General features: G+C 35.2%; 1 protein-coding gene across 2 annotated transcripts in view; it reads right to left on the bottom strand.

Moving 5' to 3' along the window:
* The window catches only part of DBF4 (DBF4 zinc finger), a 36192-nt gene that overhangs the window by 14036 nt on the left and 5408 nt on the right, over positions 1-16748 (bottom strand). For both annotated transcript variants that reach the window (XM_038556702.1, XM_038556704.1), the window contains exons 3-6: positions 14056-14235; positions 12777-12827; positions 12195-12264; positions 11912-11988 (exon numbers count right to left, since the gene is read on the bottom strand). In XM_038556702.1, coding sequence (XP_038412630.1) covers positions 11912-11988; positions 12195-12264; positions 12777-12827; positions 14056-14235 — 378 coding nt within the window. The remainder of the gene's footprint in view (positions 1-11911; positions 11989-12194; positions 12265-12776; positions 12828-14055; positions 14236-16748) is intronic.

Below are 16748 nucleotides of genomic sequence, written 5' to 3'. Positions count from 1 at the left end.
ATAGTAGGAGACTTCAACACAGCACTCTCAGCAAATGACAGATATTCTAAGCAGGACATCACCAAAGAAACAAGGGCCTTGAATGATACACTTGACCAAATATATTTCAGATACATACAGAACTTTCCATCTGAACTCAACTGAATACACATTCTTCTCAAGTACACATGCAACTTTCTCCAGAATAGACCACATACTGGGTTACAAATCAGGCCTCAACCAATACCAAAAGATTGGGATTGTCCCCTGCATATTTTCAGACCACAATGCTTTGAAACTAGAATTCAATCACAAGAAGAAATTTGGAAGAAACTCAAACACATGGAGGTTAAAGAGCATCCTACTTAAAAAAATGAATGGGTCAACCAGGAACTTAAGAGAAGAATTAAAAAGATTCATGGAAACTAAAGAAAATGGAAGATACAACCGTTCAAAATCTTTGGCAGCAAAAGGAGTCCCAAGAGGGAATACATTGCAATACAAGCCTCCCTCAAAAAATTGGAAAAAACTCATACACAAGCTAACCTAAGCACTTAAAGGAATTGGAGAAAGAACAACAAAGCTTAAACCAAGCAGAAGAAAAGAGGTAATAAAAATCAGAGAACTCAATGAAATAGAGACCAGAAGAACTGCAGAACAGATAAACAAAACCAAAAGCTGGTTCTCTAAAAGAATTAATAAGAGAGATAAACACCAACCAGACTTATTAAAAAGAAAAAAGACTCAAAATAATAAAATTTGTGGAAACCCACAAATTACCAAAACTGGAACAGGAAGAAACAGAAAACCTGAACATGCCAATAACCAGTGAGGATATTGAAGCAGTCATCAAAAACCTCCCAAGACACAAAAGTCCAGGGCCAGATGACTTCCCAAGGGAATTCTATCAAACATTTAAAAAAATAATACCTATTCTACTAACGCGGTTTCGAAAGATAGAAAGGGAGGGAATACTTCCAAACTTGTTTTATGAGGCCAGCATTACTTTGATTCCAAAACCAAAGACCCCATCGAAAAAGGAGTATAGATCAATATCCCTGAGGAACGTGGATGCAAAAATTCTCAGCAAGATACTAGCCAATAGGATCCAACAGTACATTAAGAAGATTATTCACCATGACCAAGTGGGATTTATCCCTGATGCAAGGGGTGGTTCAACATTCGTAAAACAATCAACCCGATATCATTATCAATAAAAGAAAAAACAGAATCATACGATCCTCTCAATAGAAGCAGAGAAAGCATTTGACAAAATACAGCATCCATTCCTGATCAAAACTCTTCAGAGTGTAGGGATAGAGGGAACATTCCTCAACATCTTAAAAGCCATCGACAAAAAGCCCACAGCAAATATCATTCTCAATGGGGAAGCACCGGGAGCCTTTCCCCTAAGATCAGGAACAAGACAGGGATGTCCACTCTCACCACTGCTATTCAACATAGTACTGGAAGTCCTAGCCTCAGCAATCAGACAACAAAAAGACATTAAAGGCATTCAAATTGGCAAAGAAGTCGTCAAACTCTCCCTCTTTGCTGATGACATGATACTCTACATAGAAAACCCAAAAGCCTCCACCCCAAGATTGCTAGAACTCATACAGCAATTTGGTAGCGTGGCAGGATACAAAATCAATGCCCAGAAATCAATGGCATTTCTATACACTAACAATGAGACTGAAGAAAGAGAAATTAAGGAGTCAATCCCATTTACAATTGCACCCAAAGGCATAAGATACCTAGGAATAAACCTAACCAAAGAGGTAAAGGATCTATACCCTAAAAACTACAGAACACTTGTGAAAGCAATTGAGGAAAACATAAAGAGATGGAAAAACATTCCATGCTCATGGATTGGAAGAATAAATATTGTGTAGATGTCTATGCTACCCAGGGCAATTTACACATTCAATACAATCCCTATCAAAATACCATGGACTTTCTTCACAGAGTTGGAACAAGTAACCTGAAGATTTGTATGGAATCAGAAAAGACCCCGAATAGCCAGGGGAATATCGAAAATGAAAACTAATGCCTGGGGCATCAAAATGATAAATTTAAAGCTGTATTACAGGGGATCCCTGGATGGCTCAGCGGTTTAGCTCCTGCCTTTGGCCCAGGGCGTGATCCTGGAGTCTCGGGATCGAGTTCCGCATCGGGCTCCCTGCATGGAGCCTGTTTCTCCCTCCGCCTGTGTCTCTGCCTCTCTCTCTCACTCTCTATTTCTGTGACTCTCATGAATAAATAAATAAAATCTTAAAAAAAAAAGCTGTATTACAAAGCTGTAATCATCAAGACAGTATAATACTTGCACAAAAATAGACACATAGATCGATGGAACAGGATAAAGAACCCAGAAATGGGCTCTCAATATTATGGTCAACTAATATTTGACAAAGCAGGAAAGACTATCCACTGAAAAAAAGACCGTCTCTTCAATAAATGGTGCTGCGAAAATTGAACAGCCAAGTGCAGAAGAATGAAACTAGACCATTCTCTTACACCATACACAAAATGGATGAAAGATCTAAATGTGAGACAAGAATCCATCAAAATCCTACAGGAGAAAAAAAAAAAAAAAAAAATCCTACAGGAGAACACAGGCAACACCTTTTTTGAACTTGGCCACAGCAACTTCTTGCAAGATACATCTATGAAGGCAAGGGAAACAAAAGCAAAAATGAACCATTGGGACTTAACCAAAATAAAAAGCTTCTGCACAGCAAAAGAAACAGTCAACAAAACTAAATGACAACCTTCAGAATGGAGATAAAGAACTTATTAAACTCAACACCCAAAAATCAAATAATCCAGTTAAATGGGCAGAAGACGTGAACAGACATTTCGTTTTATTTTAAAGATTTATTTATTTATTTATTTTTATGATAGACACAGAGAGAGAGAAAGAAGCAGAGACACAGGAGGAGGGAGAAGCAGGCTCCATGCCGGGAGCCCGACTCTGGGATCGCACCCTGGGCCAAAGGCTGGCGCCAAACCACTGAGCCACCCAGGGATCTCCGTGAACAGACATTTCTGCAAAGACGACATACACATGGCCAACAAGCACATGAGAAAATGCTCCGCATCACTTGCCATCAGGGAATATAAATCAAAACCACAATGAGATACCACCTCACACCAGTGAGAATGGGGAAAATTAACAAGACAGGAAACAACAAATGTTGGAGAGGATGTGGAGAAAGGGGAACCCTCTTGCACTGTTGGTGGAAATGTAAACTGATACAGCCACTCTGGAAAACTGTACGGAGGTTCCTCAAAGAGTTAAAAATAGACCTGCCCTATGACCCAGCAATTGCACTGTTGGGGATTTACCCCAAAGATACAGATGCAATGAAACACCGGGACACCTGCACCCCGATGTTTCTAGAAGCAATGTCCACAATAGCCAAACTGTGGAAGGAGCCTCGGTGTCCACTGAAAGATGAATGGATAAAGAAGATGTGGTCTATATATACAATGGATGGTTACTCAGCCATTAGAAAAGGCGAATACCCACCATTTGTTTCAACGTGGATAGTACTGAAGGGTATTATGCTGAGTTAAGTAAGTCAATCGGAGGACAAACATTATATGGTTTCATTCATGTACGGAATGTAAGAAATAGTGAAAGGGTGGCGCAGCGGTTTGGCGCCTGCCTTCGGCCCAGGGCGCGATCCTGGAGACCCGGGATCGAATCCCACGTCAGGCTCCCGGTGCATGGAGCCTGCTTCTCCCTCTGCCTGAGTCTCTGCCTCTCTCTCTCTCTCTGTGACTATCATAAATAAATAAAAATTAAAAAAAAAAAAAAAGATTTTAAGAAATAGTGAAAGGGATTATAAGGGAAAGGTGTGGAACTGAGTGGGAAAAATTAGAGAGGGACACAAACCATGAGAGACTCCTAACTCTAGGATACAAAGAATTGCAGGAGGGGAGGTCGGTGGGGGGATGGGATGCCTGGGGGATGTGCAATGAGGAGGGCACTTGATGGGATGAGCACTGGGTGTTATACTTTATGTTGGCAAATTGAATTTAAATTAAAAAATGTAGAAAATATAAAAAATAAAAATCAACTCAACCAAAGAAAACAATGAACATAATACAAGTTCACTTTTACAATACATCCAACAAATACCTTGCATTTTAGCTATAATTGTTTTTGTCTTTACAGCAAGAAATCAACCAATGAGGGAAAGGTACAGTTAGTGAAATAATCTAAAAATAGTCATAAGTTATTTTTATACCCTTACTCAGTAAATTTTTGCGATGGACTAAACAAAGGAATTATTTAAACATTTATTACAGTATGTCAATTCCTGTCAAGGGGGAATATGTCCAATATGGCCAATCAATCCCACTGATTACAACTAAAACTCTGGACAAAATACAATAAGCAACTACATGAGGACTAAAAAGTAAACAAAAGCAGGCATATTGTAGAAGGAAGTCAAACTTGAGAGGCCTCTTTAAGGGGGTACATTTATCTTCTTTTTCTCACAATGTTGCCTGAAGGATGAACCTCTAATCACAGAGGTTAGTGGAGTCAATGGCTAAAACTCCTATAAACTCCTATATAAGTCACATATTTCTGGCTAGAAATAAATAAGAAAGAGGTTCCTGTAATCCAAAGAATATGAAGGGAATCCATGGACTATTATCTTTCTTTTCTTTACAGTTCTACCCTGAAGGGTAGAATTATAAAACTGCAGGTGCCTTCGGCAGCTAAAATTGAGAACCCTGACTTTCTGAACAGAGGAACTAAGAAAAGAGTCACTGTGGGCTGAAGAGTGAAGCAGAAACTGCAGAAAGTACCAAGCTGGAGAAGGGGATCCCTAACTCCCTATATAAACCCACATAAGTGCCAGTCTTAACTTCAAGGCTTTGAAAATAAAACTAAGATTTAAAACCACTGCCCAAGTCTTAGACTAACCTATAAATGATGCATGTACAGAACAAACAGCAGCATACAAATCTTTGAAACCCAAAACTGAGACTGGAACTGCCATGTACAGAAATTGAGAAGTAAGTTTGAACAAAACTCAGTGACTGTTTGCTAAAACAATCACACATACACCCACACACACTCTCACACCAATCATGACAGCAACAAAATCATTATCTTCCAGAGTACTGTAATAGCTCTGAAGTCTACTTATAATAGTTAACATAATTCAAGAATTATTTGACATTATTTTTTTTCTTTTTTTTTCTTTTTTTTATTATTTGACGTTATTAAGAACCAGTAAAAACATCAATTCTTGAGGGAAAAGATAATTGGATACCAACCCCAAGGGAAAAAGATCATTGGATGACAATTTTGACATAAAAATTATCAGAAAAAGACTCTAAAGGTAAACGCCCTTAAAATGATGGAAAGATTTAAGTTATCAACAGAAAAACCACATATATGTATACTTGTTCACACACACACACACACACATAAAAGGAAATTGTAGAAGTGAAAAATACATGATTTGAAGTAGAGAATTAACTGGATGGGCTTAAAAACACAACATAGATGACAAAGTGAAGTGTCAGTGAACTGGAAAACTGATGAACAGAAATCTTTAATTAGAAGAAAACAGAAAAGAATGGGGAAAAAAAGAGAGTCTCAAGGACCCAATAAGTACCTTGTTTCTAGCTATAATTAATAATAAAAAAAATCTAAATTTACTGTTACTGGAAATATAGAAACAGAAAAAACAGGACAGTGAAGAAAAATAATTTTAATGAAATAGCCTAAACTTTCCAAATATAAATTTACAGATTTAAGAAACTTAGGGATCCACAAACAGAATCATCTCTAAGTAAACCATGCCTAGGCATATGACAAGCAAACTGTTGAAAACCAAAGATAAATTAAAAATATCTAAGTACAGGGCAACCCAGGTGGCTCAGCGGTTTACCATCGCCTTCAGGCCAGGGCGAGATCCTGGGGACCCAGGATCGAGTCCCGCATCGGGCTCCCTGCATGGAGTCTGTCTGTCTCTCTCATGAATGAATGAATAAATAAAATCTAAAAAAAAAATATCTAAGTAGAGAAAAATGATCATTATATATAAAAAAACTGAAGGACTGTAGATTTTTCATCAAAATCATGGATATCAGAATATAGCTATAGAACACCTGTAGAGTACTGACCTAAATAATTTTTTATTCAGAATTTTTTATCCAGTGAAAAGATCTTGCAGGAATGAAGGCAAAATAAAGATATTCTCACATTCTCTTCTACATGACTTTTTTGAGCAAAAAAGGATATAACACTGCCTAGTGGGTTTCTCAATAAATGCAAATTTAACAAAAATAACTATACCATAAGGACTGGTAGGGGAGGATAAAAGGGCTCAAAAAGTTTTAAGGCTTCTACATTTTATTTGAAGGGAGTAAAATATAATTCTAAATAGACTGTGAGAAGTTACACGGGTATAGTTTAACCTAAGCAACCACTAAAATAAAACAAAAAAATTAAAAATGGATATAGCCAAAAAGCCAAAAAATAAATCTTCAAACAATCTGAAAAGCAGCAGAGGAATAAATTGCAAAGAACACCAAAAGAAAAATATTCGTATATTTGCAGGCCTAAATTAAATGACACTAATAATTATTAAGTATGAATTAAAACATACCAATTAAAATATAGAGATTGCTAATAAAAATAATAAATAATTAATAAAAAGACAACTTCCAACTATCTATAAGAAACCCACTTTAGGGAATGCCTGGGTGGTTCAGTGGTTGAGCGTCTGGCCTTCGGCTCAGAGTATGACCCTGGAGTCCCAGGATCGAGTCCTGCATCGGGCTCCTTGCATGGAGCCTGCTTCTCCTTCCTTTGCCTACATCCTGCCTTTTTCTCTGCCTCTGTGTCCCTCATGAATAAATAAAATCGTAAAAAAAAAAAAAAGAAAAAGAAACCCACTTTAAAAATAAATACATAGGCATGTTAAATGTAGAAGGAAAAAAAAGACAAACCATACAAACACTAATCAAAAGGAAGGTGGCATGGTTATAGTGTATCTTCAGAATCTTTAGAACAGAGACAGAGAAACATTATATATTAACAAGGTCAATTCACCAAGAAGACATAGGAATATTAGACATGTGCACATCTAAGAAGGCTCAGAATGCACGAATCAAAAACTATGATGAGCTAGATGGAAAAATACACAAACCCACAATTTATTTGGCAACTTAATACTCCCCTCTCTTTCTGTAATGGCTAGAATAAGACAGAACATCAGTATGCAAACAAAAAAGCTATACACTCTGACCTATTAGACATCTATAGAACATTCCGCCCATTAACCTTAGTATATACATTTTTAAGTGCACATGGAACTTGCATTAAAACAGACTATATTCTGGGGGCACCAGGGTGGTTCAGTGGGGGTAAAGCATCTACTCTTGGTTTTGTCTCAGTTCATGATCTTTGGGATGTGAGATTGAGCCCCGTGTTGAGCTCTACATTCTACATTCAGTGCAGAGTCTGCTTGAGATTTGCTCCCTTTCGCTCCCCCTCCCCCTCGGTCCTTTTCCACTCTCCCTCCACCACACATGTACTTACTCTCTCTCTCAAATAAATACATTAAAAAAAAAGTACGGACTGTATTCTGGACAATACAAATCTTGACAAACTTAAAAGAATTGAAATCACACAAAATTTATGTTCTGACGATAACAATTAAAACAGAAATCAGTAAGAGCCCATTCATTGCCAGTGGAAATGCAAAATGGTACAGCCATTTTGAAAGACAGTTTGGCAGCTTCTTACCAAATTAAACATATTCTTACTATATAATCCAGCAATCATGCTCCTTGGTATTATCCAAATATGTTGAAAACTAATATCCACACAAAAACCTACACATGGATGTTTATATACATAATTCTCATAATGTCAAAGCTTGGAAGCAACCAAGATGTCTTTCAGAAGGTGAATGAACTGTGGCAAATCCAGACAATGGAATCATTCAGTAATTAACCATAACAACAAAGGAGCTATCAAGTCATGAAAAAGACATGGAGAAACTTTAACCGCTTAACACTAACTCAAGAACACAACCTGAAAAGACTATATATTCTAGAACTCCAAAAAAAAAATGACATTGAAGGAAAAGGCCAAGTTATGGAAAAAGGATAAGTAGTTGTTAGGAGTAAATGAGGGAAGAAGAGATAAATAAATGCAGCATGGAACAATTTTATGGGAACTATTCTGGAGGATACTATGATGGCAGGCATGTCACTGTTCATTTATGTGAACCTATACAATGTACAACACAAAGAGTGAACTCTAATGTAGACTATGGACTTTGATGATGACCTGTCAATAAAGTATATCAATTTATAACAAATGCACCATCGTGGTATAGGATGTTGACTATGGGGAAGGCTGTGTGTATACTGAGAGGTAAGGGGTATATGGGAATATCCTTGTCTTCTACTCAATTTTGCTATGAACCTACAGGGGCTATGAAAGAGTATGTACATATATACAGATATAGATCTATCTATATATCTACATATATAAATATATAGATAGGTAGATAAAGTTCTACATAAAATGTGTGGGATTGCAGTAAACAGAACTCAAAAAAATTTATAGACCTATTCTTTGAAAAACTTAAATTGATAAAAACTATCCCAAATGATGAAGGAGGAAAAAGAAAAATAATAATGATTTCAGGAATGAAAGACAAACATTAAAAGCTTAATAAGGGAATATTACAAATACTTTTGCCATCAATTTGACAGCTTAGACAAGTACGAATTCCTTGAAAAACAAACTACCAAAGTACACTCAATAAAAAAATAACCTGAATTTCTTTTATCTAATAAAAAAATTGAATTCATAGTTGAGAATTTTCCAACAAAAAAAAATTCCAGGACCAGATAACCTTGTATCAATTCTATCAAACATTTAAGAAATAAAACTTTTCCAGAAAATGTAAGTGGAAATATGTTCCAGCATTTTACGAGAGCAGCATTACCCTGACTCTAAAACCAAAGACATGAAAAAGTAAAAGACCAACATTCCTTGTGTATATATACGCAAAAAAAATCCTCAAAATTTCAGGTAAAACCAGAAAAGGAAAAAAAATCCAAGCACTTTAAACAGTTTAGCAAAATACATTCATTCAACATTTTTTAAAGATACATGCTAACTAGAGCATTAAATACAATATAATTAATGCCTTAAAATTTGTATGTATTAGTGTGCAGAAGATTTATATATGGCCATTCAAGACCAACAAATCCATCTTTATTGAAGAGTTTTTTAGTACTTAACAAACCAGAAAATTTCCAGAAACTTTCTTACATACAGAAAAATTTTGAAGCATTAGAATCAAATTCACCAGTTATACATTCTGGATTACAGATATTTGGTATTCTCATCCTTTCTTGTTTAAGAGAAAAGTAAGATCTGTTTCACTGCTATTTATCACACTTTAATTTTTATCTCACGAGGGCAAATATTCCTAGTGCCAAACACCTAACAGGACTGAGATCTGTTGAATATGGACAATTGCATGTGCAAAACCAAAATATGCCTGAATACTTCCCCTTTTTAAGATTATTTTTTTTAGAGTGAGAGTGTGCAAGTAGGGGGAGGAGCAGAAGAGAGGGAGGGAGGGCGAAATATCTCAAGCAGACCCTGGACATGCATGGGGCTTAATCTTATAACCCTGAGATTGTGATCTGAGCTGAAACCAAGAGTCAGATGCTTAAACTGAGCCACCTAGCAGTCTCTTCCTGAACACTTAAAAAAAAAAAAAAAAAAAGTATTTGAGAGTAAGCAGGGGGAGGGGTACAGAAAGAGGGGGAGAGAATGACTCTCAAGGGGACTCCCTGCTAAGTGCGGAGTCTGACCTGGGGCTCCATCCCACAACCCTGGGATCATGACCTGAGCTAAAATCAAGAGTCTGACGCTCAACCTACTGAGCCACCCAGGTGCTCCCATGAACACTTTTATTTATTTATTTTTTTTTTAAAGATTTTATTTTTTATTTATTTATTCATGATAGTCACAGAGAGAGAGAGAGAGAGAGAGAGAGGGAGAGAGAGGCAGAGACGCAGGCAGAGGGAGAAGCAAGCAGGCTCCATGCACCGGGAGCCCGACGTGGGATTCGATCCCGGGTCTCCAGGATCGCGCCCTGGGCCAAAGGCAGGCGCCAAACCGCTGCGCCACCCAGGGATCCCCATGAACACTTTTAAAACTATGAACTGTGACCTATTAGCAGATTTAGTATCAATTTACAGTATTTTTAAGATGACAATAGAATAATATAGAAATACTGGCATGAATCATATTAAGGATCAGCAATATTTCATGAGACTTGTTTCAGATATACATTTATATACACAGCGTACAGATAGAAATGATACAACGGTGCATTCAGAAACTATAATGTCCTTGTGAGTTTACATTTATTTCTATATACAATCCAAAAAATCTGCAAAGTGCATAAAGGTAGTTTATATGTATTTAGCTTATTTCAAATAAGGAATACTCACCCAACATTTTATAAAAATTTGGAAATAGACATTTGGAGGGTTTGGGTTTTTTTTTTTTTTTTTCTTTTATACTTGTAAATAAAAACACTGAAAGTATTAATAGTTCAAATTTAAGTCCTAAGTAATTTGCCACTTTCTACAAATTGTTCCTATCTTATATAAATGTGTATTAAAAATATAAAATTCATAAAGACTTCAAGTATCTGTGCATATAACATGCATATATATGGGGGTAATCATGATGTAAAATGTTTCTTATTGTAAAATTGCTCAAGAGTTCAAAAGATAGTCCAAATGTCAGTCTTACCAGCAAACATGCTTTATTGGCAACCAGAAGGTCTTTCATCTACCTATTTTACTAAGTTACTCTCCTATTTAATAATTTCTCAATAATTTTCCAAACCCTTTCAGATAAACTGCAACTTGTTTATATAGTGTGCAAGGTCCTATCTGAACTTGCTAATTTTTCCTGCTTCATTTCTTATTATTTTCCCACTCAAAAATGTATCATATTATAGAAAATTTCCCAAACATGCCAATTTACTTATGGCTACATGTCTTTATATACACTCTTACAAAATTTTCTTTTTAGATTTCAGTCATTTAAGGATTGAGGGAAGAAACAGCAGACCACAAAAAAATACACGGACATGAAAACCATGAGAAAACTAAGAGATGAGAGAAGTTGCAGAAGAAAACAGGTAAATTAAAGGAGGAAATGAGCAACTGCTGACAACCAAAATAACTGGTTTTAAAAACAATTAACTCCATTTGGCAAATCAGTCAGTAGCTTTCTACCTCATAGGTTCAAGAGTGAATGGGAAGCATAAAAGTGGAGATGTGGGAAGTCAGGATGATACAAATATTGGACAGTAATTAGGGAAGGATATAGATTAACAGAGATTTTATTGTATTTAAAGAACGGAGAGCCTCGATTCTCTGTAGAGGCTTTAAGAAGGAAGCTAATGTTTGAAAAGGAAGAGACAAGATATAGCAACGTTAAGTCTAACACTGTAATGCCTGATGCACTTACTTAGCAAACCTTTTGAGGTTAGGCCAGAAAGTCATAGTGTGCATGTGTAGCAAGATTTTGTTATAACGCTGTCTGGGGCAATTGAAAGAAGCATATTATATATACTAGAAGCTTCTCAAGATTTAATCTAATTATTCCTTCAGAATGAAAAAAGTATCTGGTAAAAAGCAATAGCAATCAAAGAAGAAAAAATAAATAAATTTATGCCATCCTCCCAGGAACAATTTTTTACCTTGTGAGTTAAATAACAGAAACATGAACACAGTACAAAGGCTTACCCTTAAGATATTCTGGCAGTAATTATTTTCTGCTTGATAAGAAACAAAACAGCCTTGATCACTTTAATTAGTTTAAAAATCAAGAAAAATAACATACCGCATCTTTTATAGAAGTGCTTGATTTCTTAAGTAAATATAGTTCTTTTTTCTTCTGTTCAATGTAGTATCTAATGTCTTCATTATAAAAAAAAAAAAAGGTTAAAGATTAGCATTTTTCCTCTGGAATTAAACACTGCTATTTTCTTAATACTAGAGTTAGGTGAAAAAATTACCACTTTAGGTATCTCTTGCTATCAGAATTCTCCTTGTGTAAAACCAGGAACCAAGAGCACAAATTAATACTTTTAACAAATACTATCAGAAACTGATAAAATTCTTACCATCAATATGAAGAATTTTTACTCCCCATGATAAAGCATTTGATAATATACTATTTGAAGGAATAAAATCCTGTAAAATAAAAAAAAAAAAAGGTTTAACAGTTTTCCTAGAAAATTACTGATTTAAATGAGTTAAATTTTAAAAATTATTTGAAGGTTAATGTCACTGAGGCAAGTATTCAGAATAGACTCTATATAGTTACAATAGCAATCCATATATGGTTTTTCTTCTGGAATTTCTTTTTTTTTTTCTTTTGGAATTTCTAAGTTAATCCTGTTTAATATATTCTCATATACTTGACAATTAACATTAACTGTAGCCATACAGTTAACAATTTTAAGACATTTCATTTAAAAATGCAAAAATGCCATAAGCTTCATACATCTCCAGTAATATTTTAAAAGGCCACAAGATGGAGATGTTTCTTCATGAAAAGTAGATTCTGTTCTTTGTAAAATGAAATACATGATGATATTTAGGCTTTTCCTATTAAAAATGAGGAAAGGAAAATTTCATAATAGTATATTATTATGAAAGTTCTTAATAACAGTATACAGTAAATTTTTAAATTTCATACTTACATGGTCCTTGATAGCTTTTTCAACTAATAATTTTCCTCTACTTAAACACACCTATAAAAATCCCAGAGATCAAACATTAAAAAGTTACAATTCATTGGGGAATAAATATAAAATAGCTAGACTAAATTGATAAATTTTAATATAAAATTTAAAATAGACAAAGTTTGTTTGTACAAGTCTTAATGACTATCAACACAATAAATGTATAGAAAAAGGCAATTTCCCTAGGGCCTTTATAGTAAGTAATAAGCTCTATTAAAAAGTGCTCTTTTTTTTGGTAAAGCAACTAAACAATTGAATGATAACAAACATCAGTTCTGTAGTAAAATGTCTGTAATTAAGGAGTAAGTTTAGATTCTAATTTCATATTCAAATGAAGATGTGAGAATATGACTAAATCAGACATTATTTTTATATGGTACTTCACATTTTAAACAGAACTCTGAAAAGCAACTAAAATGATACAAAAGCAACCATTTGGAAATAGCCACTAGTATAATCTCAGTTCTCCAAAAAAGCACTAAAGTGAAAAAATACATAAGCCTTCCTTGACTTTTCTTCTTGTATGTATTTCTATTTTTCCCTCTCCCCAATTTATCTTTCACTCTATTTTCTAACTTGTCAATGAAGTAACAGAGATATGGTATCAGTAACTAAAACAGGGGCTGGCAAATATTTTCTGTAAAGGGCCAGATAGCACATGTTTTAGACCTCTGCATCTGTCCTATCGAATACCTCCTTTATAGCAGGAAATCAACCAGTTAATATGTAAAGTAAATGAACAGGTCTGGGTGTATTTCAATAAAACTTTATTTATGGATATTGATATCTGAATTTAAATGTCACAAAATACTTTCAATGTTTGCGCAAGCATTTGAAGATGTAAAAACCATGCTTAGCTCAAGGCTGTAAAAAAAAAAAAAAAAAAAAAAACTTGGCCCATGCCATAGTTTGCTTACTCCTGCTGTGAAACAAAAGGTTTCCACTTCTACTTTAAATAATAATATGCTCTTACTTGCTAGTTGTTTGTAAATAACTCTTAAAAATAAAAGCCATCCTAAAAGGCAAAAGTGTTAATTTAGCAGAATATAACCCCAATATTAGGAGAAAAATCACCTTTCCCTAAGACAATAACCTTATTAATGATTGGAAAGCCACCCATATGTAGATACTGTTCTACCTAAGTAAACTCTGCATCCAGTCTACTCTTGAAAACCATGAGATCCTCAGGCTATATATAGCCTTTCTGAACGTCTCAAAGTGCATTGAAGAGACTTACTGAATCTGGAGATTTAAATGAACTTCCATCATGGCTGGGATGAGGTGAAGTGGTTTCTGCAGTATATACAGATTCTGGACTTGGTACAGGAGAAATTCTTCCCAATGTTTGTGCAAATTTAGCTTCCTTTTTATTTGAAATAAGGTAACTGATATCTTTGCTAAGAAATTCTTCAACTCGCTAAAGGAAAACAAAGTATTTTCAAATAAGCCATATAAACCATTAACTATTTCATATTTCAGGTACAGTGTAAAATACCAATTTGATGCATTTCAATATTTTGTAAATTAGTGTTTTTTTATATAGTATTCTGAATTTGAGTTCTGAGGAAGTACAATGGGAGTTCCAATAACAACCAGCATATGCTAGATACTATTATTTTTTAAGATTTTATTTATTCATTCATGAGAGACACAGATTGAGAGAGAGAGAGAGAGGCAGAGACATAGGCAGAGGGAGAAGCAGGCTCCTCTCAGGGAGCCCGATGTGGGACTCGATCCCTGATCCTGGGATCGGGCCCTGAGCCAAAGGCAGAGGCTCAACCACTGAGCCACTGGGCATCCCTAGATACAATTTTTAAGTACTTTATATATCCCAATTAATTTAATCCATATAACAGGGCAGCCCAGTGGCTCAGTGGTTTAGCACCACCTTCAGCCCAGGGCGTGATCCTGGAGACCTGGGATCAAGTCCCACATCAGGCTCCTGCATGGAGCCTGCTTCTCTCTTTGCCTGTGTCTCTGCCTCTCTCTCTCTCTCTCATGAATAAATAAATAAAATCTTTTTTTTTAATAAAATCTTTAAAAAAAAAATCCATGTAACAACCCCATGGTATAATATTACTAATATCCACATTTTATGGAAAAGAAAATTAAAGAGAAGTGATATGACTTGGTTGAGGTTACATCATAGTAAATAACAGAATTTGAACACAGACATTCTGATCCAAGTCCACGCTCTAATGCACTACTGTCCAGTAAAACATACTATAATGATGTTAATGTTCTTTTATCAGCAATGTCCAATATGGTAGCAACTCGCCACATGTGGCTACTAAGCACTTAAAATATAACAAAGGTAACAAATGTGATTGTGCAATTGAATTTTTTTACTCAATACAGTATTCATTAAATTTAAATAGCTGATGGCTATAATATCAGGCAGGATAGTTCAAAATCAGTTAACATCTTTCTATAAGACTTTAACAGGAAGAAGGGGACCTTCACCCTCAGAGTATAAGACTGAAGATAATTTCCCTACTAAAATGTTTGGAAATCCCTGCTTGTATCCTGAATTTATAAACACAAGTACCAGGTGTCAATGTTATCAAAGATCATTCATATTGAATGGTAGGAAAATTAAAGCAGAAATAAATCTGTTTGCAAATCATTAACTATTTGCACAAATGAAAGATTTCTAAAATATTTTAAACAGCTATATATTTAATTTCTATTGGATCTCATCACATAAAAGGTAACACTAAAAAAAATGAAGCAAAATATTTAACAGATAAATAAATTCCATCTAAGTGTTAAGTAAATTTGCTGCTTACACCAGTGGCCCTCTTGCTACTTCTCTTTGCTCTGAGTAGCATTTTCATCAACCAGTACAAGATACCACATTTACTTATTTCAAGGATTATAAATGGGCAGAAGACGTGAACAGACATTTCTGCAAAGAAGACATACACATGGCCAACAAGCACATGAGAAAATGCTCCGCATCACTTGCCATCAGGGAATACAAATCAAAACCACAATGAGATACCACCTCACACCAGTGAGAATGGGGAAAATTAACAAGACAGGAAACAACAAATGTTGGAGAGGATGTGGAGAAAGGGGAACCCTCTTGCACAGTTGGTGGGAATGTGAACTGATGCAGCCACTCTGGAAAACTGTATGGAGGTTCCTCAAAGAGTTAAAAATAGAGCTACCCTATGACTTACAAGGTCTTACAAGGGCCAACAGGAATATAAATGCACAATTTACACATTAAATGCTTTCTTCATTTTGTGGCCTCAGCACCGCCAGAGGTTCTAATTTTTCAAAAGGAACCACTCTCCCACATATTTTTTAAAAATTGTGATAAAAATACTTATTAAATTGACCGTTTTAACCATTTTTAAGTATGCAATTCAGTGGCACTGAGTACAAGTACAATGTTGAACCATCACCACTACACATTTCTAAAACTTTTTCATCATCCTAAGCTAAAACTCTATTAAACAGTAACTCCCCATTTTCTCCTCTTCCCAGCCCCTTTTGTGTCCTACTTTGCTTCTACACATTTAACTATTCTAGATAATTTATATAGGTCAAATCCTGTACTCGTCTTTTTGTGTCTGAGTTATTTTGCTCAGCACAGTGTTTTCAAGGTTCATGAATGTTTTAGCAAGGGATTACTTTTCAAGGTTGAATAATATTCCATTGTACGTATAGACATTTTGTTCATCCACTGATCTGAAGATGAAAATCAGGGTTGTTTTCACCTTTTGTCGATTGTGAATAATGCTGCTATGCACGGGTATATGAGTATCTCTTCAAGGCCTTGCTCCAATTGTTTTGGGTATAACCTGTTTTCCATAGCAGTTATACCATTTTACAATTCCACCAACCCACAAGGGTTCCAACCTCCACACATCCTTGCCAATACTTACATTTTTTGATACTAACCATCCTAACAGATGTGAC

The sequence above is a fragment of the Canis lupus genome, chromosome 14, assembly GCF_011100685.1.
Source record: "Canis lupus familiaris isolate Mischka breed German Shepherd chromosome 14, alternate assembly UU_Cfam_GSD_1.0, whole genome shotgun sequence".
NCBI classification, from domain to species: domain Eukaryota; kingdom Metazoa; phylum Chordata; class Mammalia; order Carnivora; family Canidae; genus Canis; species Canis lupus.
This window is presented reverse-complemented; position numbering and strand designations above follow the sequence as displayed.